Source organism: Pleuronectes platessa, chromosome 20 (genome assembly GCF_947347685.1).
Source record: "Pleuronectes platessa chromosome 20, fPlePla1.1, whole genome shotgun sequence".
In the NCBI taxonomy this organism is placed as follows: Eukaryota; Metazoa; Chordata; class Actinopteri; order Pleuronectiformes; family Pleuronectidae; genus Pleuronectes; species Pleuronectes platessa.
Window position 1 is genome coordinate 3,247,262 of NC_070645.1, and position 27,686 is coordinate 3,274,947.

At 41.7% G+C, this 27,686-nt stretch overlaps 1 protein-coding gene across 1 annotated transcript in view; it reads right to left on the bottom strand.

Annotated features, from left to right (window-relative positions):
• LOC128425709 (E3 ubiquitin-protein ligase HECW1) overlaps positions 1 to 27,686 on the bottom strand; it is a 61,668-nt gene that overhangs the window by 15,645 nt on the left and 18,337 nt on the right. Inside the window, exons 5-18 of the mRNA XM_053412453.1 lie at positions 24,669 to 24,744; positions 22,827 to 22,996; positions 16,650 to 16,792; positions 16,215 to 16,315; positions 14,717 to 15,708; positions 13,546 to 14,122; positions 7,501 to 7,599; positions 4,056 to 4,209; positions 2,802 to 2,905; positions 2,531 to 2,637; positions 1,864 to 2,049; positions 1,269 to 1,403; positions 294 to 405; positions 81 to 177 (exon numbers count right to left, since the gene is read on the bottom strand). Coding sequence (XP_053268428.1) covers positions 81 to 177; positions 294 to 405; positions 1,269 to 1,403; positions 1,864 to 2,049; positions 2,531 to 2,637; positions 2,802 to 2,905; positions 4,056 to 4,209; positions 7,501 to 7,599; positions 13,546 to 14,122; positions 14,717 to 15,708; positions 16,215 to 16,315; positions 16,650 to 16,792; positions 22,827 to 22,996; positions 24,669 to 24,744 — 3,053 coding nt within the window. The remainder of the gene's footprint in view (positions 1 to 80; positions 178 to 293; positions 406 to 1,268; positions 1,404 to 1,863; positions 2,050 to 2,530; positions 2,638 to 2,801; positions 2,906 to 4,055; positions 4,210 to 7,500; positions 7,600 to 13,545; positions 14,123 to 14,716; positions 15,709 to 16,214; positions 16,316 to 16,649; positions 16,793 to 22,826; positions 22,997 to 24,668; positions 24,745 to 27,686) is intronic.

Consider the following 27,686-nt stretch of genomic DNA (forward strand, 5'->3'; position numbering starts at 1 on the left):
GTGGTGGAGGAATTCTCACTACTTAGATTTGGACAGTGAATATAAATCCAACACGTCATTATTTCTGAGTCAGTTCTTACCTGAGTGCGTGGTTTCTGCTCAGGCTGGGCTGTCGCTCCTGTAACATTTCAAAAATGTTCGGCTGTCGGAGGAATGCAACGATCTTGTCATTGTAAGCTGAGATATGAGAGAGAGACAGAGACGTCAACACAACCTGAATATAAAAAAAATGTCAACGGAAAGAATAGTTACTATGATCCAGATTAAAAATGGCGTGTTATGACAGTGCCTACTTGGAGGGGTCAGTGGTGAGTCAGTGTGATGCTGGCTTCTTATGGCGGCTACCAGACTGTTTCCTGGCCGGGCCATCAGAGAAGCCACCCGGCTCCTGGACACATCGGAGGCCTGAGGACAAACAGGAGCAGGAAACAGAAGGTGGTCAAATAGAGTCACAGAGCACACCACCTCTCCGCTCCACCCACAGTGATGTTAGGGGATGTAAACAGAAAGTTTCATGTTGCCATGGAACACAAAACTCTGTCCGGTGGAGATCAGTACAAGAGGCTTTGTTGGTAGCTCAACACTACACCCGCTCTGAGACCTTAGACTACAGGGCAAGGAGCTACACAGAGCCACTAAGGAGCTATCACAAGAGGCAGAGAAGGCCGGTGTTTGGATACGGCTAAGAAGACCGGACAAGATTTGAGGAGTGAGCAGCTCCTGAGAAAGTTTAGCTGCTCTGAGTGTCAGGGAGTTGCACTTCCCCGGCACAAGGAAATATTCAGAGATAAGATCAATGAACATCTGGCTAGCTGATGACCCAGCAGCCAGTGGACACCAGTGGAGGTGCGGCTGGCCCAGAGCCGGGCAGGTGTCAACATCTACCTGTTCAAGTCGATGTATACGATTACTAAGCGGATTAATGGACAGTTGTGAAAAGGTAATTAAGTGTGTAATTTATTGTTTAGTTTCCTCATGAGTTGTTATCAGATTGGCTATGCTATCTGATATCAGTAGCAGGACTAAAGCCTGTGTGAAGGACCTTTCTAGATTTGTTTCTAAACACTTACATTATACAGAAAATCATTACGCAAAAAGTGCATTCTACTAAATTGTGGAGTTAAACCGTTTGATAATCTTTTGTCAGTTTTGAGTTCAGGTGTGTTTTCTGCAAACCATAAATCATTGAGTCATTGACGCCACACTTAACAAAGCTGCTCTCCTAACACTAACTTTATGAACAATGCATTAAGTTGACGTGTACGTACCTCCCCTGCGCTGTAGCTGCGTAGTCTCTGTAGGTGCTGCCTGTGGGCGAGGGGGCCCGGCAGTCGGCCGTTCTGCAGAGGGATCCGAGGGTCTATGAAGGTTGTTGCTCGACTGTTGTGGTCCACAAAGAAAGACTGAGGAGCCGGGAGAAAAAATATGGATTGGAATGATTTAATTAAAGTACGTGAAGGAAAATATTAATTTTCAAATGATCTCTCCATTTTCAAATGATTATATGACTAAAGGACAAAAGAACATCCCAAAAACTACACTATTATCCTCTAATATGACAGACCATCACCGGTACATTCCATTGGAGAGTGCATGTTGCTGGATTCATGTTGTGGTCTGAAATTTCGGCTGCACATGATTGACTGTGGACTTTGTAGTAACTGACCTTCTCTGGTGGTAATGCAGCTTAAAGCATCACAGAGAAACAGCTGAACACGAGTATCAGTCAAGTGTTCTATCCTTGATCTGTTTCGCCTCGTTAGCTTCCCCCAGTGTGACGCACTGCTGACGATCAGGTATCAACCTCCATCCCCTCCTGCGGATCGATTCAAACTTCTTCTACATGTGTGTGCAATGTGATACCTTGCCCTGGGGGTCGGTCTTGATCTCCCAGCCCCTAGGCAGCTCCATCTGCATGTCTGCGAACTTGTTGAGGAAAACCACCAGGTCCCGGTTGTGTTGGTACCGCTCAAAGTTCCTGGCATCGCGGCGCACCTTCAGGATCATGTGCTTTACGCAGCTGCTGCTGGTGAACATCCTGTAGGCTGTCTGGAAAACAGGTTTACTTTGTGAGATTTACGAGGGAAAGATGGTGCAAGAATCTAGCCAAGAAGGTTTCCTCTTCGTCAAATTTACTACACAACTTTCGTTCGTTACACTTCCGTTTGGCACAATATTAACGGTATTTTATTTAGAAGAAACCAACAGATACATGCTACATGCTGCTAACATTGCAGCATTTTAGTATGTAGAGACTTATCTAGTTTTGCCTTGTATATGTTGTGTGCAGATGTTGTGTGGACTAGGCTGTCTCCAAAGTGGCCGACAAATGCGTCATTCCATCTCCAGGAAAAAAAGGCTCCATGGGGCGGTCTTCACTTGCCGACCTATCCCAGGATTCATTGCACTTCAGTGACAAACCATTTTGGACTGTTTAAGGCTTAAGAGTTGCTTTAAGGTGAGGCTTAGGTGAGTGTCCTCACTAAGATAGAAGTACAAGAATGGTTATGTGTCTGTGTTTACTACTCACATAGTTACTATGCAACATAGTGAAGAATTCGGGGTGTGTGATGAACTTGACAGCGGGTGATTGGAGGAGATGGCTGATCTTCTGATGATTGACAGGGGAGGAGGGGCCTGCAGACAGACAATAGCAATATAAACTTTTTTTATTGATTCATGATTAATTATCTATATATACTAAAAACAAATCCATAGTCCCACAAATGAACTCTCAGTGCAGTTGGTATGTTGCGTAAAGACGACGGGACTTGAACATGCGAGGAGGATCGGTAGTGTACCTGTCGGAGCAGAGTCAGAATCAGTCTCTGTGCTGCTGCTCCTCTCTAACCTCTGACTGCCTCCTTCCTCCTCTGTGGCCATCGTCCTCTGGATGTTCTGGTACCTGCACGAATGAAACACGTGCATGTGTTTGGTTTAGGAGGTACTGCTGAGTTCTAAAAGTGTATCTGCACCTTTAACATTTCACTATTTTAATACCTGTTCAGTACTGCTAGTACTCAAGTGCAAATTTTTTGGGCGCCTTGCTTTGCACTTTTTTCTGCATGGGTAGCTGTAGTTCCATCTCCAGTCACAAGATGTCAGCCTAACCCCACTACAGGAACTGTGTTTTTCTCTTCCCTCTGACAACACTTCCTCCTTCATATACAGATCAACAATGAACAATTTATCAATAGGGCATTTTGGTATTTTCCATTAAGGTGAGTTTTCTTGTTACGGTGTGTAGTGTACAATTTTCTGTACATAACACTGGAATTAAACATTCAAAATTAACAAGTTTAGCATTTTAGAAGGACCTATATTTTAGCATTTATGGGTAATTTAATATTTAATATAAATAATAATATCAAAGAAAATGGGTTAGGGTTAGTCATTTTACAGCATCTTATTGTTGCCAAGTTGACTTCTTCTTAATCATGCTATAAAACAACAATCATTTTAAGAGGTAAAATACTAATACTAATTTTGATAGTGTTGTCAAATTGAGTTTTATGATGATGAATGGTCACTTTATCCTGTTATTTCATGCCATGTTCTTGTTATTACTCAAAATCCATTTGCTTCTCTTTGTTACATGATAAACTGCTATGCTGTCATAAAAGAAAACTTCCAGGTTCAGTTATTAGAATCAATCCTAATTATAATTCTCTAAATGATGAAGAAGGGAGCTTTAATTCTCTCCTTTAGTACGGGAAACCATTCTTTATGAAAGGAAAGGAGAAAATGCCGCCCCACAATTCTTTGTGGCAACAACATTTAAAGTGTAGCACACCAACAGAACAGCTGTTTTATTCTCCTGACACAATCCGGAACTGACGTAAATCATCACATGTTCGTCTGATTTCTTTTCAGTCACATCTGTCCATTGAACAACAAGCTGATTGAATTTAAAGCAATATCGTCATCAGACCCAAATACTTTTTTTATACAAGGTTTTCTCCACATATATTCCTCTCTCTCTCTCTCTCTCTCTCTCTCTCTCTCTCTCTCTCTCTCCCTCTCTCTCTCTCTCTCTCCCCCCCCCTGAGTCTGACCTCCTGTTGAGTTGCTCCATCTGCTGGGTGGACCCTGAGCGAGGGATGCCATGGTTACACTTGTCGCTGTTGCTCGGCCTCTGCCAGGTTGTAGTGCGGTTGACGTGGTCCACGTAGAAAACTCTGCCGTGGCTGTCGATGCGAGCTTCCCAGTCTGTTGCAGCAGAGAGGGTGAGGAGGGGTTAACAGGGCGAAATTGCTCTTCTGTGTCACTGTTCAGAATGTGGCACAAATTAACCGGATGAAAACAGAATCCTTATGAATGTCATTAACCCCAATGACAAATGAAGACAAGCACCACAACTCAGTAGAACCTGGTGGTATTAACCAAAGGGTGATATTACCTGGTTGTCTGCCTACATTGCTTGCTGAAGAATATAAAGTTACCATTTGAAAAATTCAATTCTCTGTTGTTTCAATAGCAAAACTTGATTTGGTCACATTCTAAAATTCTGTACTGTCTGACCTAGTTTGTCTGCTGTTTGGTGAATGGCATTTCTAAAGTAAGTTTATTCAATATTTTTCACGGTGTTATCCGGCTGCTCCTGCTGTTGCTGCTGATTGCCACATACGCTAGAGTGGGTTGTTGTAAAACCAAAAAAACGTTGTAAAATATCCAGAAAGCTGAGAACAACTGCTGAGGTGATTCTCTGTGGATTTGTCATAACAAGAACCACTATTTCATCACTGTTTCAATTACAGTCACTGTCACAGTTGATTCGTTAAGATCTCTAAGGATAACACTGAAATGACGACCCAACTTTTTGTAACCTGTGTCAATGTTTGATGACTGACATTGAAATCTGTTGTTGTTGTCGTTGTGGCTGTCTGACATGCCACAATGAGTTTGTCATTTGGCTTGTAAACGACCACAGGGTAAATGTGAGACAAGGACCTGAGCAGCTTTTCTCAGCTCTGAGGAGGAGGAATATGAAGACTGTCTCCTGCAGGATGGAAAACCCCTCTATTGGCTGTCATGATTTCTCTGTCCACACACACACAAACACACACCCACCCACATGCAGACAGACACAGAACAACCTCTATTGGCCAGTCCTGACCTTAACTAAGAAATAGGCGGTCCAACCATGGCTTTTTGGTTCTGCTCTATTTCATCAGGCTGAAGGTGATATGGATCAGGTTCTAGGTGAATGTGTGATTTAATCATGACACTCACATGTTCCCTTAGTTTCTACACAAATCCGACAGTGGTCAGGATGTCGGCTTTGCACAAAATACTGCTGAGTGTCACTAGATTTAAATGTGCTGTAGTGACTCTATGTGTCATAAGTGGGTCCAAATCATGGTGTCAGGTGCCTGGATGGAGCCTTCTACACTCTGCTGTAGAGTACTTGGAGGAATGAACTTCACATTGGTTATATTCTGTAGCAGATGATTTGGGGCTTGTGTTACAGTAGAATACAAATTGAGCTCTATTTCTAAGATTGTTTTCCTTTATTTTTTACATATTTGGAAAACAGGCAACTATAAGAAAGAATAGGTTATTTTCTATTCCTGTTTGAAACTATCACTGAATCACCGTGATACTGAAGAAAACTGAAGTTCTGGAACTTCAGCATCTTTCTTGTATGAATTCTAAGCAGATTCATGAACATCAGAGGTGATGATATGCTTCTGAACTGTAACTGAATCTAACATATAAAACCACATTTCAATTCATAAGATGGATTTTTACTTTGAGCTGCACTAAATCGCACTCATAAATATCAGTCTCCTAAATACGCCAGATTTTTTTCAACAAGATTCATGAATTATCCCTTGAGAAATCAAAGTAAACACTGTAAACATACACAACCACGGAAATGTAAACAAACGAAGAATGAAGTGAAAATTCAAATCCTGCATCTGCCCCCTGATCAGGTTCGGCACCAAAATGTAATCAGTTCCTCCTTGGGTTGTGCCTCACCCCTCAATGAAATCTCATGGAAATTGGTAGAGTAGTTTTTTCGTAGTCCAGCTCACGTTAAACAAACACAAAAAGAAAAAAGAAAATATTTGGCGAAGGTTAAAATATGTGCAATTGTGTCCGGTTTTGATTGACGGTGATTTCTGATCCTATCAATACTGAAAGTCTGGTGAGGGCTGTCACCTGGATCTGCAAAATAATAGATTTAACGAGGTCTTTCTTTCTTATTAGCCAAGAGGAGTGTACAAACCATGAACCAGGTTAGATTCTTAGGCCAGTGTGTCTCAGAGTCACCAGTAAAACTGACAAACATAGCTGGTGGTAGTTTATATGTTCATGCTCTTATACTGAATATCGTGTATAATTTGATGACAGGCGGAAAATGTGTGTTGTCTGTTTAATATGATCTCTGCTGGCAGTGTCTAATATCACTTCTGCGTAACCATCGCTGAGCTGTGTTTCCGTAGTTCCAGGAAATCCAAACCCAGTGGTACATCTTCCCACAAGCAGACTGCATCAAATCATATTCTCCCACTTCAACATAAACTCAATAATATCTTTCATTTAGCATTTTAACCCCTGGTATTTGGATCCGGTTCCTCCTGAAAAAAAAGGTTTGCCAAGTTTGCCACAGCTGTAATGTTAGTGAGTCAGATACACATTTCATCTACACTCAGGGAAATGTAAGTATCGAACCAGACTCTGTATTTCCAAATAGCCAAGTTTAAAGAATTTGGATTAGTAAGGATGAAAAGCAAGTGTTTGAACACTCATCAGTGACACATGCAATGCGTCTCTTGTAAGTTCAACAGTTTTTAAACACACTTGTTTGTTTTATTTCTAAGAATGAGAAGGTAGGAGGGACACCACTTCCATTAATGTGTGTTACACCAACGCTGGAGTCAGGACCTATTAAGCCTAGCTTTGCATGTCCTCTGTTCAGAAATACACAGATAAACGACTCTAAAACTCAAGAATACTCAGAAATAGTTTATACTACTACTTTATTTAAAGAACCAGACAGCATCCACACTATAAATCACAAAAAAATGAGTTATAAAAAAGGAAACTGTTTTGTGATTCTCAGTTGGATGTTGCCGTGAAAGCTAAGTGGAGTTTGGGGCTGAATAAATGACGACGAGTGATTCCTGCATCCATCAAATACTGAGTGCAAATCCAACCATGAAGCAAGAGCAGGACAACGCCTGGGCCACAATAGGTGCAAACCCGCACCTATTGTGGGACAAAGGAGCTTGTCTGCAGTGTAGCTGCACTAACCTGATGTGATGGGCACCTGCATAAAAAGCAAGATGTTCTGCAGCCGGTGTGGCCCGGGCATTACATCTCAAACTTAAGGAATATGCAAGGAAGGGATGATGATGTCAAACAAAGAGGAGGTGGAACATATCATGAAAGTGAAGGTTCATTGCAGCATGCACACACAATGAACCACAGTCATAGCAAACCAAGGTGTTGGGATGAGACTCCAGAGTAAGACTGGGAGCTGTTGGTTCTTACTTGGAGGTAAGGCTTGGTCAGTGGCAGCAGGATAATGGTTAAGGTCATGGCTGGGTCGCAGGACTGGAAGATGGCCGACAGGAGGGGAGAAGTCTGAGCCTACGAGACATCAGAGAGACAGTATGGGATAAATGACCATGAAGCTTGGGATACGCTGTACCCCCTTACAAACTGGGAAAAGACTCATTGTATACTTGAAGCAGAATTTCCTTATTTTTTATTTTACACAGTTTCCAAATTTTTCTCAAAATTTAAAGCAGTATTAATATATTTCATTGTTCACTTGAGGCAGTGGAATAAACTGTAATAATTTTCATATTATCACCATATTAAATTATGGCAAATGAGTTTGCCAAATTTTCTTATTTACGCATCCAGTGACTAACATCAGCATGATTGATTTTTCAAAAGTCAATTAAGCAGTTTCCTTTTAGCTCTGGTTTGGTCTCCACCAAGCTCTCAGCAGAGAATATAGCTCGTTAGCTTGTACATACACAAAATATTATACTGAATAACATAATGCTTTTTTCTATCCTTAATGGAGACACTATCAAAGCTAAAACAGCCAAACTGTACATATAGTATTGTGTAGTTTAGAAGAAATGAAAGGGATTAATGAGATGGGTCCATTAAAGGAAGGCAACACAATAACATAATTCAACTTTGCACAGGTTCATTGAAATATTTGATTTAGTCAAACCTCTTCTGATTCCCAAACTACCACAACCAGCACACATATATTTAAAGAAGTAATTGTTTGAAGCAATCCTGTTGGTTTGCGATTCTTCGGTCTGAAATCATAACAATCCTATTGTTCATCTCTTTAAAAAATAATTTTGTGTGTACTTTAGGGTTTACAGATATTCATCATCATCATCAGTGATATAAATTTAACACCAAAAGCTAAATCATCTTTAATTGTTATCTCAGTTGTTCTATGTGTTGATCAAAAATGCCTTCGGGATTGGGCGAAATATAAAATGATTTCAATTAACTTTGATTTCTCCCCTTTGACTTTTTTCAATGCTGGTGGATTTGGGGACCTTTGGTTTGAAATGTGGGTTAAAGGAAATTAATGTAAAAATGGACCAGCTATCAAGGGTTTGATTTAATGTGTGTAATAATATCAATGCCTGGTTGCATACACATTGATGTTCAGTGCAAAATATTTTAACATTTTAGTTAATGCAACATTATGTCTACTGAAAAGATTGGTAATTCAAGTGTCTCCTGGTGCATTACACAATACTTGACTCACTGTAAACTGCACTATCATTGGCCTCTCTGTAGTTAGTCTCTGAAAGTGTTTCCCTCTGCTTTTAAAACACTATCTGTGAGTGAATATGTGATCCAGATGAGGGGAAATGTGTGCTAATGCAAAGTGGAGCTAAACAGAACATGCATTGAGATGGAGATATGGTCAGATCTGCTGCAGTCCGTCTGGTATCCATACGATTCCATCTCATTAATGAGGAAGAGTGACTCCACTGGGTAGATATTAATCCCCAAAGCAGACATGATTCACGAGTCAACAAATTACAACAAAAGCTATCAACGACGAAAGATGTTCTGCTTACTGCCCTTTTGTCCAGAATACACTCTGATGTAATCTATGACAGCAATGGTTTGTTCACATCAGCCTCATCATCGCAGTGGAAAAAGTACTATTTCTGACTGATATAATGGAAGAATAAAAATAAACTATACTGCAAACATAGCATGAAGAAGATTGTACGCTCAGGTAAAGTATCTGTTCATCAACTGATTACCACACTAACCTCCTGTAGTGGGAGCTTCCCCCTTCACACCCCCACAGACTGATAAGACTGATTTTGGTGTTTACCTGGGCTTTTTCCAACTTTCAAAGTGTAATCGTTGATCAGGTGGGTAGCAAGAAAGATACCTTAATGGTTGTGTTTGGGTTGAAGACCCATGGCGTCATAGCGGTGGAACTAGAAAGTCCCATTCCAAGGAGTGGATCTTTCCCAGCTCAACCTATCCCAGGATTCATTGCACTTCATGGACGAACCTAGTATCACGCTTAAACTCAACTGAAAAGCTAACAGTACACGTTAAAACAACAAGGGCCATTAAAACGTTCCTGTCTGACATACTTTGGCTATGTGGCTTGACAACCGCAATCAGGGAAATTCGCTGTCGAACAAACTGTCTCATTTCACATTTCACAGACAGACTTCGTGGCCAAGGGTAGACCACATCATCCGAGGGATGCAAATTAAATTGTTGTAAAAAAATGTCTCACCTAAATCAGAAACATTTCCGGTTTATATCGTGTCATCGTAGTTATATTGTCTTCTACTTACTGCTGCCTTGTGGTCTGGAGTTAAACAGCTTCATGTAGCTGACGCTTGTTAATTTGTCAACAGGCTAAGTTTAGTTTAGTTTAGTTTAGTTTAGTTTCTTGGACGTATCTTCTACCCTGTAGTTGAACCTTTGAAATCAACAATATTTGTAATATTGTACAATCTAATATATATATTCTAAAATTGTAAAAAAGTTGATTTTTAACAAATGTTTTATTAAGTATAAAGACTTTGCTCCTTCTTCCCAAAACACAATGTTCAATCTGAAGATTCAACATGTCCCCGATTGAACTAAGGTCAAAATATTTAAATCATGCTGCTTTTGTGAGGATTCTGTGTTGCTCTTCATTGTGTTGTAAGATTTTGTGTAGGGATGCACCGATTTATCGGCCGAACATCGGTAGCGGCCGATATTCGCCTCGTTTACTGATATCGGCTTATCGGTAATAAACTTGACTTTCACCGATATCATTGGCCGATGTTCATATTTGTTGTAAAACCGCTGGGCACGTGCCGCGGCTGGGGGAGCAGTCGCTCCGTCGCCCTCCTCTCCGCACCGGGAGGTCCTCATCCGGTGGGGCCTCACGGCGTCACTGGTAAGGGGGCTTTCTTTCTCTTGGACCGCGGGGCGGTGTCCATCGCCGGCGCGGAAGGCGGGCCGTTGGAGGGGACCGGGTACGGCGGTCAGCGGCGGCCACTCTGGACGCGTGTCGGGCCCTTCTCGCGGATCACCTCAGCTACGGCGACCGCTGGGGGAACCCTCTGTTCGCGCGGGGGGGCACCCTGCGGTGCGCCTCGGCTGGCGCCTAGCAGCTGACTGAGAACTGGTGCTGACCAGGGGAACCCGACTGTTTAATTAAAACAAGCATCGCGAAGGGCCACGGTGGGTGTTGACACGATGTGATTTCTGCCCGACACTCAAAACAGGTAAAACTGAGGAGGGCTTGTTAAGTTATCTTGACTCACGCAGTGTAACTTGGCGTAAAAAGTATGAGCGTAGCGTCTGTTAAAGTATTTTATTCTCATGTGCACCGGCTCTATTCATCCGTCTCATGCACAGGTGACTAGGGAATTGACAACATACGTCATACACACAGAAGCCGTAACACATCTAATAAACGGGCAATACTGCTACCGTAAATCAATGAGAAGAGCGTTCTCTATAATGATACTTTAACAGGGCTGTTTTAGACAGGGTAAAAGGGTGCTGTTTTAAATTATCCTTGTGGTATTTTGACCAAAATATGTTACAGACATTTCATTAAGATCCCAAGGAACCATTTCAACTTGCGGTAAAATGGGCATAATATGTCTCTGTTAAATAAAGTTTAGTTAAATCAAAGATTGTTTCATAAATCTGATTCAATTTGTGCTCATTAAAAGATAAGAGTGATGAAGGGCGGAATCTTTTTTAAATAGTGCTTTTTAAATAATGATTTAATTATTTTTCTGGCACAAAAAGGTGAATGAATAATAACAAAAAGAAAATAAACAAATATCGGTATCGGTATCGGCTATCGGCCAGATTGTTATTTTAAATATCGGTATCGGCCAAGAATTTCCATATCGGTGCATCCCTAATTTTGTGTGTTCTTTCCGTTCTTTCTCCTGCAGGGCATGTTTGTGTGGCAGGGGGCATGGCTGGCTTCCCCTGCAGCAGACAAGGCACACCTGCTTCCCTTCATCTACCTGCCTTTAAATCCTGCTCTTCACTCCACTGCTCTGCCCAATAATTGAGTCTCGTTCAGTAGTGCCCTGCTTTCTATTTCCTCATTGAACAGTCAGTGGTTCTTGAAGTGCCTTACCTGTGTTTTTCTCTGTTTGCTCAGGTAATCCTATGTGCCTTGCTGCTCGCCTTTGTGTCTTCAGTGCAGAGTTTCTTCCATGAGCTCAGCTCCTGTTCTGGGACTCTGCCAGCCAGCCTGCTCGCTGCCTCCACTGACTGCTCCTTTTTTGCTTTTTGTTGAGCAATAAACTCTTTATTTTTCTATCTACCTCTGTCAGTCTCCACTTTGGGGAGTGAATCCCCAAACAGTTAATCCTCAAACAAGAGCAGGTGTTCATATAATGGCTGTGCCTGGAATAATGTTTCACCATACTGTAACATATTTTTCCACAAATGTCATCAGTACATCCACAGCCATGTCACCGATGTCAGCATTCTGCTTCTCTCAATTTCTTGTTTACAAAAGTATTTCATACATTAACAGTTTCTTATTGCTTTTCTACTATCTGTTTTTCAATCAATATTTAGTGACAGTTGACAAAAGGCGAAAGTGGCTCCAAACGTATCACAAAACAGGCCAACAGGAAAGGGAGCTGATCGGTCCAAGGCCAAGAGAAACATCTACGGTCCAAAACAACATTTTCCAAGATATCTACTCAAATAATAGACAACCATAGGTTTATATTGATCATGTGATAAGTGATGTCATGAAGTAGTCACAAAGACCTACTTTTCCAGGCATCTCCAATTTTGATCATATTGTAGGAATGATGATATCATGATGTCACTCTCAAGCAACCAATAAGATAAGAGATGCAACACAGTTTATTTAGATTAACCAATCATTTCTCATGATATGGTATACATGACCTCATGATGATGTCATTATGAAATGTCATAATTGTATTTTAAACTAGGAATAAACTGTGGTAGCATGCCTCCTTCAACCAATGCAGGTTCTTCTTTTTACAAAATTCATATAAGGTCATGGTGACCTTTACTTTTGAGCACTGGAATCTAATCAGTTCATCTTTGAGTCCAAGTGATAACTGATCAAAGGTTCCCTCAAGGTGTTCCAAAGGTATCAAATTTAAAAAGCAAAACATGTTCTTTGTGAGGTCATCTTCTGGCCAAGTGAACGTATGTGCCGGATGTGAAGACATTCCCTTAAGTTGATCTTAAGATATCACATTCGAGAACAACATAAACATAGTTTGTGAGGTAATCATGACCTTGACCTTAACCTACGACCATGAAAATCATCCTTCAGTCCAAATTAATGTTTGTACCGTTCAAACAAATATTCCCCAAGGCGTTCCTGAGATGTCGCAACCATAAAAATGGGACCAACAAACAGATGTACGGACGGATAACCCCAAAACATGATGCCTCTGGCCATTGGCTGTCACCAGCACAGAGACATAGAAAGTTATCGTCGCCTGACTGGGATGTAAACAGCAACTGCAGGGTTGTTTGGACCTCGACAAATAAAGTGACCTGGCCGCTTATTCGTCCAACATGAAACTTTGCCAGCGAGTTAAAGTTTAAAGCATTTTATATGACGACATAGCCGTGTTTTCCAACAATCAGGCCCCTACTCCCGCAGCAAGGCTGTGTGTGTTGGTTGCCTGACCTCTGAATTTCTTTACATCTATTATTTTAAGTAGTGGTGCCTATAACGTCTTTTGTTCACAGTTTAGTTACACTACTGTCACTTTCCCAGCACATTACTTCTTCTCTTACTATTCAAAATAAAAGCATTGCAGCTAGCACATTTGTATTAGCACTAAAATCAAATAACATACAGAATTACCTTACTTTTTTTCTGTGTGTAATGTAAACAGTTGCTTCGGCATGCATTTAACTAAACAATATAAACTCATACTATTGAATCATTTTAAACATCACAAGTTACACATAAAAGATTCACAACAAACGCACATTTTAGCCCAGACTCCAGCAGACAACAAATAAGAAGATCACGTTTTATCTCACCAATGCTGTTTCTGTCGCTGGGTCCGGCCACAGCTGGTTCCACCTGCTCTCCCCTTCTGGCCTCCTTTAACCTCCCCGTCCTCCTCTCGCCTCCGGCCCCGCCCGCCTCCTGGCCCTCGGGTGCATTCGCCGTATCAGGTACCGACTCAAAGGCGCTCTCCTCATCTTCTTCTTCATCCTGCGAGGAGAACACAGTGCTGCCGGAGAGCCTGTTGCTGTCCACTGATGACAGGCGGGTGTGGCTGCAGAAGCGGCTCCTCCCCTCATAGCCTGAGTTGCTGTAGCAGGACGTACTGTAACAGGAAGTGCTGTAGCAGGACGTGCTGTAGCAGGACGTGTCGCAAAACTCGCACTCGTTTTCATTTGGAGGTCTGTTGGTGCTCCCGCCGACTCTTCTTCCTCCTCCTCCTCCAGTACTGGAGTCCCCCTCCTCGTTCTCTAAACAGGAGGGAGAGATCCTCCTGATGGCGGGGTGTCCTCCTTCACCCTCCAAGAGCTGGTTAAGCTCAGAGAGGCGTTCGATGGAGAGGCTACGGGGGAGAGATCGCCGGCAGCAAGGACCTGGACACTCCAGGACCTTCAGATAAATACAGACATGAACATTGAATTATTACAAATTACAAATATTACTTGGTTTTACATTTTAACCCTCACTATGGACTGTAACATCATACACAGGTTCTAAGAGGACATTTGGATTTTAATTAGTTTACTTTAGAAAGTTACCTTGTGGTAAGCACCCCCATACAGAGTGTGCTGGTCTGAAGCACCTGCTCTGTAATAAAACTTTCAAGTTAATTTTGACACGTTGCAAGTGTTCCCCCTAAATATTTGTCAGGCCCGAGGTATCCTCGGAAAGAAAATATTAAATCTAAATCTTGAGCCACAAAGAGCGGAAAAAACTAAAAGTAATTATTACTGAACAGTTTGTGAGATATGTATTCCACAAACAGAGAGACTTGTGGAACTAGTAAGTAGACACCTATTTTACATTTATCTTTAGAACTGGGTCATGCACAAGTGAAGATTTTGTGTATATGATTCTGTTCCACAAATATGACCTCATTAATTGTGTCAGTTTTAGGCCACTGTAGCCTGTAGGGATCTGTGGTGTGTGGGGTCAATGAAGGGTTGTGATAAGGTTTGACAAATTCTGAATGTCAGACTGTACCTGAGAAGGAGACTGGGTTGTATCCTCCTCTTCCTCGTCCTCCTGCCCCTCCTCCTCTCTGTCTTTGGATGTTTTGAGCGTAGGTGATGTGGAGGATGTTTCTTGAGAGGTGATTGTGATCTCTCCCTCTTCGGCCTCCTCTTCCTCCTGGCTAGGAGCTCTCTGTTGGGCCGACGGGAGGCTGTGAAGGAGGTGGTGAATCCGGATGTAGTGGGATCGCGGTGTCTCCGGCTCACCACAGGCCGAGGCGATCACTGTCTCCAGCTCTGACACAGGGAGGGAGCAGGGGCGGGTTTTACGGCGCGAGGGAGCATGGGAGTTGTGGTTTGAGAACAGGGACTTGCAAGCACAGGGGATGCAGCCTCTCTCTCCGTCCTCTGTCCCCTCCTGTTGGGCACTGCCCGCTGGCTCTGAAGGAGCGTCCTGGGTTTCCTCAGTGGGATCCTCCAAAGTAGTGCCCCCATCATTTATTGTTAGTGCTACAGGATTGTCACAGTCTGGCTTTGGCTGAGTTTCCTGCCCAACCTCCATTTCTTCCTCTGTTACCTCCTCCGCCTGTGGTGCTGACACTTCCATCTGGTCCTCCTCTTCTTCCTCCGACTGCCTGTCATCTTTTCCTCCCTCGTTTTCCCCTACTCCACTGCTCTCCTCCTGCTGCGGAGCTGAGGCCCCCTCCTCCTGCTCCACCTGGGGCTCAGTAGACGGGGGCTCCTGCCTCTCTGTGCTCTCCTCCTCCGTGGATCCTTGCTCCACCTCCGGTGGCGCCTCCATCTCCATCTCAGCACCAGGTCGCACCTCCTCGGGTGTTGACTCCTCAGCTGCGGGGGATGGGGGTGCAGACGTCTCAGAGTTAGGAGAGGCATCTAAGGGAAGGTCAGGCATGTCTGGTCCCACGCTCAGTGTGTCGTCATCAGGTGGATCAGCAGCGTGGTTGGCATCTTCTGCAGTCTCCCCCTCAGGACACGCTGGCTCGATGACCAGGGAGTCCTCATCTGCGGAAAGACCCAAACACACTTTTCATGGTGCTTTGACATTCACCTTTTTTGGTATTCTATTTCTTTCTGTGTTTCGTGTTTGCGTCCAACTGTTCAACATAACACACTCTTCTTTCCCGTCCAAACTTATGTTAGAAATATGTGAAGCTCTTAAGTTTAAAGTAAGATCTGACATTTACATTTACATAATGGAGGTTGAAAGTAATTTTTCTAGAGTCAGCTGATACAGTCTCTTGCAGGCGACAGCTGAAAGACCAAAAATTTGAAACCTGACATCTTATCCTGTTTACACAGCATGCTCACACCGATATGGTCAACTAAAAGATTATATTACCAGCCATCAGATACTTCAGAAAATAACAACATGCAGTATGAGAAAAAACAATACTTCCATGTGCAGTCGTTGTTGGCTTCAAAGTTTAACCACTTAAGCACAGGATATGACTTGAGATAAACATGACAATGTCTGCTCATGCTTCTGGGTGTCATGATGCCTTATGTACCTTGGTGAATGGAGGTGGTCAGCTCAAAGCGGAACTGCAGCTGGCCACACACATGATCTGTTGGTAACCTGCGGCCCAGAGAGTAACTCACGACCCGATCCCTGCAAACGAAAGACAGAGACAGAGGGAGTGAAAGGGAGGAAGGGTGAATCGGGGGGGAGACAGGAAAAAGATAAGGGAATTGAAGATGCAGATGTTGCTGTGATAATATTGACTCTGACCAGCAATAAAATGCAGTTAGGACTTGAGAGCAAATAAATCTGCAGCTATCAGATTGTCAAATGAGATTTAAAGGGACGACAGCCTGTCAAACGCCTCAGCCGGTGGATTTAGGGGAAAATTCCAGAAGTCCGATGACTGGACTCATTAAGCAGAAGAAGAAAATGTGGACTGATGAGAGGGACTCCACACTTGTGTAGTGGGAGTGTGTTTTACCCGATGGCATGTTTTTCCAGGAGCCTCTGGACAGGGACAGAGAGCTTCCCCAGGAAACGCTTGATGATCGGTCGACTCTTGGCGAACTTGTCCTTCACCTCGATCTCCAGGACGTCAGTGGGCAGAGACACAAAGGTGAACCTCTGGGGAAACAGACAACACACAAACAGACAACACACACACACACAGAGGAAAACTTAAGGATTAGAGCACTGCTTAAGTTGAAACATGATATTCGTCTGTGCACTACAATGTCATTGTAGGTCTATTGAAAATGACTTTCATATCAACTATGTGTTTTTCTTGGAAATCGAGTCTCAACAAAAGAAAAAGAATAAGCTTTGATCTGCAGAATGTGGTATTTGAGGCTTTTTCACATAATTTTCACCCCTTTCTTGTCACCGCGCTTATAACAGTCCAATACACACTTCATATGCACCTACCTAGCATTCATCATATTATTAGATGCTTCATTTGCTTATTTTTTTCATGATAAATGCAAAGTCACAGTGAGAGCCTCTTGACTTCCTCCGGAGTTTCACTCATAAAAGTTAGTTCGGAGGAGCCGATGTGAGAACACAGCCGGAGATCCTCCGCAGGATTCACCGAAAGGAAGTGAGTGGGTGTGTTGATGATGATTGTAACACATGAAACACTAATATGTTACAAGAGATTTTTTATTCACTTAAATTTTGTTTATATAGTTTTCTATGTTGTTGTGAATACGCCCCAGCTGAGAATCTCCTGCAGCGTTTTTTATGTGTCCATGGCTCACTCTGGAGAATGTCGAGAGGGGGGAGACAAGTCGTAAAAGGAATCAATAAGCCACAGAAGTGACGTGGTGTATTATTTTATATTTTTTAAGGCATTTCTTATGTTTTTCTTTACAGTCCTTTCAAATGGTATACAAACTCAATGTCAATGCCTTTCTATATTCTGAGCACGCTGCTCCTGCAGGAGCCTTCAAAAAAAGCAATTTTTCATCTGAGGACAAGGCTTCAAGGGACCTGTGTGTAACAACATTCAGCGTTCACAGCACCAGAAGGGCTCTGGTGTTGTACAGGAGCTGAAGCAACAGACGTTACAATCTGGCCCTGATGTTAAACTACGTTACATGAGTTTTGCTCAGGTTTCTATAAAGACCTCAAAATGTTTCTGTGAGCTGAAACCTGTCCTATATTGTATCTCTGATATGATTCTGCTTTATTTAACTATTCTGTCATACTGGGCTGAACATCATATAATACTTTTGTTGTAAAAATACATTTTAGTATTTCAATCATCAATCAAATTTTATTTATATTTATAGCCCATATTCACAATCCCAATTTCAGCCATAGTTCACATTCAAAGAGGTTTGTATTTTTCAGAAACATGGCTCCCAATCGAAATGTATTTACAGTAACAAAAGGTTAAAACTAAGTAAAGGGTTAAGCTGTGTTACTGATTAATGTGAGTAAAAATGGGTGCTCTTCCAAATGACGATGACGTAACATGGCCCCTTACTTGTTTAAAAGTGTATAGAGAAAGAGATTATTTATTGAAGAAATGGGAAAGACTGATTTCATGTCCATGTGCATGAGGAGATGTTGGGTTCCTAAGTGGCTGCAGTGCAGAGACAAAGATGTGTGTTGGATCGACTGCAGCAGTGGTCATGGCGACCTCAACTGTGTGTATAGCCAAATGAATTATTCAGAAAACGCCAGCTTTTCGCTCACCAGTTGTAGCTGCTGCGTTCTTATGACTTATCATGTGAGCATAGGGAGTTATCTGCACAAGCACGGTTAATATAATGCATTGTTTTCTGCATTCCTCAAATGTAATGAATAACATTTTGTTAGTAAATTGTTTTCTTGCAGTTTTGGTGATTCTCTCAGGATTCTCTGCTTTTTCTTCTTCTCTTTCAGCAGCTGACTTCTTTCTTGTCCTAGTTTAGTTTTCTTTTGGACAATATCTCAGCAGAGCTACAACATACAGCATGGGGCTAACGGCTTTTATTCAACCTTCAGCTTGCTTTATCCATCAAGTTTTAAAGTGCATGCGTGTGTTTCTCTATCATTTTGTCTGTGTATTTTTTTGTTGATGTGGTTATCAGCTTGTGTCTCTTCTGCTTTTTCTACACCCGGTGAGCCAGTGCTAGAAGACAGATGAAAATAAAAGGAAACACAAAGGGAAACAAAATTGGTGCGGGAGAGAAGAGCGAAATAAAAAACTGCACAGTAAGGAAATGGAAAGAATGCAGGTGTTTGCATGGAATGAAATTAAATGACAGGGTGGGACTGAGAAGGTAGAAAGAGAGTGAATAATTTACAAGATGAGCCAGAAGGGAGCAGACAACAAAAGTGTGTGTTCCGGAGTGGGGGATGTGGGACAAACTCAGTAAACTCAGAGGGAAAGAAGAGAAGAGAGGCTGAGGAAAGAGTGTGTGTTTTGTTTTGTTGTCTTAAGTTGTGTTGTGTTTTTGTCACAACAGCTTGCTGATTGGGTCTTTTTGGTCATTGCAATTGGATAATCAATGAAAAGCATTCCTGACCCTGTTGTCTTTGATAACAACTATTGTAAAATAATTAATTCTCCATTTAACTAAGCAAAACTGTTAACATGGCCAGCAGACAAGCTTCAATTATTTGAGCTTGAGCAATCTGCAACAATTTAGCAACTAAAAAACTAAATGTTTCCTGTGTACACCAGCACGTGCATCCATTCCACTTTACACCGGTATGTGCATGTGTGGTCACGTGATAGTATAGTGTCAGTATAGACATACAGCTTGTGAGGACAGAGATCGGATCGTATGGATGTAGCCTGGTTCTCTTGTTATAAAACATACTGTTTCCCTCACATGCAAAAAGGTGGACGTCACATCCACTCGCCACACTATCTACTCAGCAGTTTATGACCTGCAGCGTGGCACATAATGAGGGACAGCATGGGATTGCACGTCTCTCTCCACATGCGACAACATTGATCCTGACACGGTAATAAAGGTTGTTTTCACTGGGCTGCACATTGGCTTGACACTTATGTCACATTTACAATATATGCATGAAAAGGAGAAAATGGAGAACCCATTCAGCTTTGATCTGACCAAAAACTAAAGAGGGTCACTGGAAGGTCAGATCATTTTCATTGCAATTTTCCCTATTTCAGGACGACTACACAGTTTCAACATGGCCTTGTTTCTGAGATATGCCTTCTGTGTTGAGACTGACGTTTTAAAATTCCCTCCACAATATCATATTACACATACATACATATTATATTAAAATATTGTAGCACACATGCATTTTTCTATCTATCTAGCTGAACGGGACTTATATGGCAAAATTACTTTTATACACTCTTCAACCAGAACCTCACTCCCCCATAGTCAGTTTGGTTTGTGTGTATTTGTATAGTATTGTTTGATGTACTTACATGTTTTGTCACATATTATTATAATTATCTTCAACTGTTGAATTTTATTTTTCTATTTTGTTGCACTATTATATCCTTAATTTGCTATTTTCCAGTTTCCTTCGACACATATTCATACTGAGAGAGGGATACAAGTTTGTTTGAGGACCAGAATAACAACGTCAAAAAGCCCCATTCAATAAGTCCCAAAGCGTGGCACAGATAATAATACAATAACCCTTTCTCAGAGAAAATGGTTTCCAGTATTGTCTTATGCTTACAGTCTATTGAGGACATACAACACTATTATTGAAAAGATCTTGAAAAATCTCATGAGGAAGTCACTTCAAATGTAGTATTACATATTACCACGCACGTCCACATTTACCTAAACATCTTAAGACAACCGAGAAGTAAAGCTCTGCTGATTAACCACCAGTCAATCAAATCATTTTAGATGCACTGGCATTAATCAAGGTCAAAATTGATCTTACTGACAGGTGAAGATAAATATAACATTAATTATTCAAAAAAGTATTGGACTGCATCAAACTAACTTTTCAGGTTTCCATGCATCAATTCTGGTTGGGCTACATTATTTCTTCATTGTTTTTCAACATAAGATGAATCAGAATTAATCTGAAAGGGACTGGAGTCACTAGCTCAATGCTAAACTAACCATACTGCAATGGTTACTTTAGCCACTGAGCTAGCAGGCGATAGAGACCCATTAGAGTTATACAGTGCATTACTTCTTGGCAGCCTGAGATCCACTCAACATGGGAGCTGTTTGGAAAGGGAAAGTGGCTCTGAGCTGAGTGGATACTGCCAAGAGGGTCACTGCAGTAAATCAGTGTACGGAGTCTCATGAGGGACACTATGAAGGGAAGAGATTTCTGGCGGTAGAGCACTGTGAGACGTACACTGCAGTCAGACAGGCAACAGCCCAACACCAGACACATAAGCGTTGGTTCATTTCCAGTGTTTTTAAGGTCTCTTCCTTCCCTCATTAGTTCCTTTTCTCTTCACAAATCGGCAGTTCAACCAGACACAGAAACATAATGTTTGTTTCTTGTGCCTTTATATAAAATAAACATTAGCAGAAATTCCTGCAGAAGATCCTGACAAATATGTGTCCATCAGGCAAAGGTAAAGGATATTTATTTGAGTCAATGGCTGTGTATAAATCTGGGTCATCAACTCCAAACTCAAGTTTTGAGTATGTTACATATACGTCAGTCTCAGACAAGGTTCCTTAAAATAAAAGCATTTTCTGTAGCTTCTGAAACAGAACAAGGAGTGTACCAACAACTATTGACATAACATATGAAAGAAGACAACTGGTTGGGCATTAAATTGCAGTTCAGCACATATCTTAGGCAATTTTAACGTCAAAGAAGAGAGAAAAACAGATGGATAGTTTTTCTTAAAGGCCCCATATTTGAGATCTTTCTGGGATTTAATTTGAGGTATTAGTACCCCTGAGATGATATATCAGTGGTTTAAAGTCGGAAAAACTGCTGCAATGTGTATTTCCATGTGCTCTCTCCTGCCTCTCTCTGGAGCTGCAGACAGTAGGCTACAGGCTGCCTCTTGAGCCCCTCCTCTGATTGGTTGGCTGCGTTTTGAGTGACACGTGGGGCAGGCCTATCAACAGTCTCATTCTTGCACGCTATGTTTGCATACCGCTATAGAAGACCAGCCACATATTTACAGTCGTTTACAACAGGATGTTTCTGAATGGTAGGTTACATCATCCTCATGTTTGTTCAAGTTTTAGCAGGACAGTTGCCAATGTAGGAGTAACGTCCCGCGATACATTACGGAGTTTCAGTACGGAGTAACAAGTAACGTATAGGTAACTCCATACTGAGCCCGGCGACACGGCACGTCAGAAGAAATAAATATTGCTGGTCTCGAACAGTAACGTTCTTAGGAGGAATGTGCACGGACACTACTAATGATAAATCCATAGTGAGGTGTTAAGAGATCTGTTTGTTTCAATGTCAGTGCCACCTTTTTTTGTTTGTTGATAAATAAAAAATAATAAAAAAAAAAAAATATATATACTGTTCAGTCATAATACAACTTTGTCATTTATTTCAATATTGATCTGTCGAGAGTTCACTGGTGAAGGGTGGTCTCAGAGGGATTCTTGTTCAGCATTTGATTTTGTATATATATTTTGTTTCTTTCTAACAGCATACTCAGATGGATAAAAATAGTTTAGCATAAGTCAACCACATTGCTAATGCCATTATTCTGCAGTGCCCCTAACTGGATTGAACAGCAATGAACTTTCCAGAAAACGTATGGATTTCCAAGAAAAAGTCCTAAATGAGAAAATCAATGGGCTGATCTTGTTTTCCACAAAGCAGAAATGATTTTCATGGATTACATTGATCCTCTTACTCCACTACAGAAACCAAAGAAGCAGCAAATCCCCACCGGCTTTATATCGGATATGTTTGGAAAAATAACTTTAAATAACAATTCTATTAGAGAGATTAACCTGCACCAACTCCTAATTCCAAACACATCAACTTATTTGTTTACTGAAAAAATGATGACAGAATGCATGGAGTGGGATGTCTGGAGGCAAAGGGTAGATTCTCTTTGTTATCTCCAGTATGATAGGTTGTGAATTTAAATGGGCTGGTCGGAGGCATTAAACTCCTGGGCTGAAAATAAGACCCGCAAGAGCCACTCCGGCCCTGAGCATATATATTAGATGTCTAAATATAGCAGAGAAATCTTTCAAGAGTGTGTGTGTGTGTATACCTCTATGCTCCACTGTGGGTTGACAGTGTTGCAGACCACTCTGGAGCGTTTCTCCTGGCCATGGTGTGGCAGCGAGGGGAAGATGCTGTGCTTTCCAGGCTGGATGGAGAGCTTCAGGTAGGGGTCAGGATTGAAGAACATCCCCTTCTTCAAACCAACTGCCTGGAGGTCTGAAGGACATGCAAATAAACAGGGATGATGTTATGTGAAATAGGAACGACACGGAACTGCTTGTCTGCTGTTCAGCAAATTATAATTTCACCTGTCATTAGATCTGACAAGGGAAATTGTTTTTCATTAATGATTCAGATGACCGCTGATATCAAACTGCATTGATTGCAGTGATTTGTGCAGATTCTGTTTGTAGATTAACTTGGCATTAACATCAAATTACAACCCAAAACATTTTCCTTGGATTTTAAAAACGTGCAAAAGTCATTTTCAGACATTAATTCCAGAAAATGTCCAAACAATTGAGTCCAGACTTTTGCCTTTCTCATATGAAGAAAGAAGCAGGAGATTGTTTGCTGTCTTGTCTTGTTACCAAAAGTTCTTGAATCCTATTGTCTTTCAAAGTTCTTCATCAGTTTGCTCTATATTTATGAAACGTTTCTTTATCCTGAGATATTTGTATTCTTCTTTTTTTCCAGTTTTGTACCTGCTGCATGTTAGAAACGTCATCACCAGACACTTTTGGGGATGAATCCTACAAATGAATCCAAAATCCTGCTGCATCCTCACATGGAATCCCTGACTTTCTCTGGAGCTTTTACAAAGGGGCTGGCAGGTGAAGCCATGTCCGCAGCAATTGACTCAGACATTTGTGCTCTCACATACACACCTTCTAAATAATTTCATGAGAAAGTCAGGAGTTTAGTGCAGTCGGAAAGTCTGAAAGCAGCTATTGAAAATTCTCTAAAGCTTGAGGCTCTCTAGAATACAAAATAATGGTCATATAGAGAAAAGCTTCTCTAGTCACTGTAAACAGAGGATGATTACCAGGCTGCAGCTACCAATGAGATTATGTCTTTCATATGTTTTCGAACTACTGGCATGTTGTGTTACCATAGTGATGTGTGTTTCATTTCATTGTAGAAGGTTTGGAAGCTAGAGTTACTTTACTTCCTCTAAAAGCAAAGAACTGCTGCTGCATTAGGCGCTGTAGTCACATTCAATCAATCAACTGTATATACAATGTATTGTGTCAAAAAGGTGGATTTGAGTTTTGCCACATTATGGACACATTAAATGACAAAGCTACCACTGCTTGTCTACAGCCAGCGTAAAGATGATATAACTAGAGAGAGCAGCAGCTAGAGAGACGGGTCAGATGAGGAAGGAGTGTGAGAACACACTGATTGAAGGGTGCTGATTCTCGGACTAAAGCATTAGAAGAAAAGATGGAAAGACACCAATCTCTGGGCCCATCGGTTATTATCTGAGAGTCAATTAGCCTCTGGATATCTGGGTAGGACATGGCTTCTTCCTTTCACCGTACACTATTTACAGTCCAACTAGTTTCTTTCATCACATGTTGCTTGACCACAAACCACAAACATTAATACTTTTTGTAAGTGTTTTAGGTCCAGATAACATTTCAGCTCATTTCTATTGACAACTAGCTGCATATGAAACCATATGAATTAAAAAGTCAATGTGTTCCGCCTCTTTTGCTCTCCACACGGACCGTTTGGACCTGCGGGAACTGAAGTCTGCTCAAACGTGATTCTTCAAGCTAGAAACACAACCCAGAAGCTTCCAGCCCCAAAACCACCGCCCTCGCCTGCAATCGAAAAAACTGTTTGTAAAGATTAGAAAGAAAGAGACAGATGTGTGGCATACCTGACAGAGAAAAGTTGATGAGTCTCCTGTTGCCCAGTCCATGGTTGACTTCAGGACTAACCACTGGCTTTAATACCTGAAGACACAGACAGACAGTAGGGTTAATATGTGTCTATGAACCTGAGGAACATGAGAACACACTGAACTTTCCTTCTCCTCTAATCCTTTTCCTTCCTTTGCTAGAGAATGAAAATGTAATGATGCCTATCAGAGAAGTAGGTCACTGAAGCAATGGTATACAAGTAAAAAGAATTCAAGTATACAAGAGAACAACTTATTTGGTGGAGTGAAAGTCAGACATGATTTTAAATACATGGACGTTTAGGTAGGGACACTCCGTCCAATCTCATTTCAGCACAGTGTTTTTAAAGGCTCCACTTTCAGCCTGACTGCGATCAATACTCTAGTCCTCATTATCCTGACATTGATTCTTGAGCCAGGAAGAGAAGGAGTAAGGGGGATGGGGGGAGAGACAGTGGAGAGGATGGAGAGTGGAGAAAGCGGAGGACAGTGTAAATACTGTGTTGCGTAAAAAAGATAAGTGATGGGCAAGATATCTTAAAGGACGTCACACCTGAGTTTCACAAAATCTACATTCTTCCCTCTGGATTATTTTTAATGTTCAGATCACTAATCAGCTCGTAGCTTCATTTACAACTTTATGAATATAAATTTACAGTAACAAGATAAGTAACAAGACATCTATTGCTACTAAAAAATGGGCCTAATTCCTAAATGTGTTGAGATCTCCCAAGGAAAGCTGGAGAATGTTGCTGGGTAAAAAAGGGTTTTTGTTGGGCTCTGTGGTCACCTTGGTCCTGTCCACGATAAAGAGTTGTAATTGATGGACGGGTGATTAAGCAGTAGGCTGACAGGCCAACAGAAATCAAAGGACATAGCAGGTCGGTATCTGTGCCTTGCTTACACATGGTGGATCGACTTGTGTCTGACAGCACATTATTTTATACCATGCAGTATCCGCTGGCATTAGGCAAATCACCACAACTATTTGATGGATTACTGTGAACATTGAACCAGATACTCATGGTTCCCGCAGGATGAATTCTAATCAGTTTGGTGATCTGCCCACCTTTTCTTCAGCGCTACCAGGGATTTGACTTTTTCGTTTGGGCTGGATTACCATGACATTTAGTATGCATAGTCAGGACCCCCTCTCAAGATGAGTTATGATGACGTTAGTTAATGGACTGTATTTGTATAGCTCTTTTCCAGCCTCAGTGACCACTCAAAACACTTCACATTCACACTTAGGTAACCATCCACATTCATTCATATCTGCCTCTATATCTAGCGGTGCCCAGGGGCACTTCAGAACAGGACCAGAGGAGCCAGGGATTGAACCACCGATCCTCTGGTAAGAGGATAGCGCTACCTCCTGAGCCACTGCCGCTGTTCCCTCTCTTACATCACCATTAGATATCTCCTGGTCATATACATTGGTCTTTGACCTTCAAAATTACTTATATACAACCTATAATATGTTCACTATGTTCAACACGTACATCAGCATGTTAGCAGTGTCACTATGATCATGTCAGCATTCTGATGTTAACACTGTTATAAGAAAAATCATTAGCACAGCCTTAGTCCTAGGCCCTATTCAGATTGGTATTAGCATCTGTCTTTAGTGATCCTCTCACAAGTGGCTCCAGTGACCACCTGTGATCAGATCTCACTCCCCACTCTGTTTACAAATAAGCACATACTTAATTTCTGTTCACAAAGGCCAAGTGATGTCAATCTGGTCTGCTGTCTATATGTGAGAAAGAAAGGGGGAGGCCAGGGGGGGGGGGGGGGGGGGGGGTCTTAGTGAACCAATCTGCTCTATCCAGCTCTACACTGAAATTAGATTATACCAAATTGAAATGATAAAAACTTTTTGTGTTGATATTGTGACCACAAATAACTCAGTTAGTGTGAAATTGAGAATCCTGCAGTACCTCCTTTAACTCTATGCGAGGTCTCAATACTTGTGTAACTGGCTGGAAATGGAGAAAAAAAAAACAGGCAGTGAAAACAACAAGATAAAGGGATAAAGGACATGACAGATGTTTGGACCAATTCATTTTAATGAGATGCTAATCTGCTCTGCTGACTAGAGATGGAGAGAGAAGCGGCAGCGCGGGTCTACTCAGTGATTCTAATCTCACAGATAAACCGAATGACAACTTCATCCATCGGCTGCACACTTTATATAATTTAACATCCTGCTGCAGAATGTACAAAAAAAAACAATTACCCATGCACTATCAAAATATAAAAGGCGCTTAAATGTTTTGGGGGAAGATCGATTTTAAAGAGCCTACATACATGAAATTAATCCACGTGTGATTACAGGTCAGTTATACCAGGGATCCCACCTCTGCGTGAGTACGAGTTGAGTGTGGCTGCACAGGATAGTGGAGAGGAGGTTACGCCAGTTCAGCGTTGAGAGCAGTTCTGTGGAGGGTACTTTGTCAAATGCCATTGTCTAATGTCAGTCACTCAGCAGTAGCACTGAACCTGGTGCTCCATGACATTTGGAGAACTCCACAGTACACCGATGTGCCAATTAGGGTTCACCAATAAGCCGGTGAACTCTCAGTGTCTTGCAGGGAATAACAAGGTATTTGTGGAGGGCACTGATTGAAGGGGCTTTATTATATTGTAAGTTAGAATTATGAGGTGCTCCCTTAATATTTGAATTGCCTCATAAACGACTGAACAATATGCAGTTTACAGCTCTATCTGTTTTCAGCCTCACCTGCAGCTTCTGCCAGAGCAGCATCACCTCTTACATATCTCTCACCATTAGCTACAGTGACACAATTAAATGAATGGCTAATTACACTGGATGGACTGTTCATCTCTCCCATTTGTGTTTTTGTGGGGGTTTTGTCAGTAATAGGGTTTGCTGGATTCCCCCCTTTCACCTGCAACAATCCCTGCCACACGCACAAACTGCAATAATGTAGAAAATATATTTAATACTTATTATGGTAAATGTTTTAGTATTTA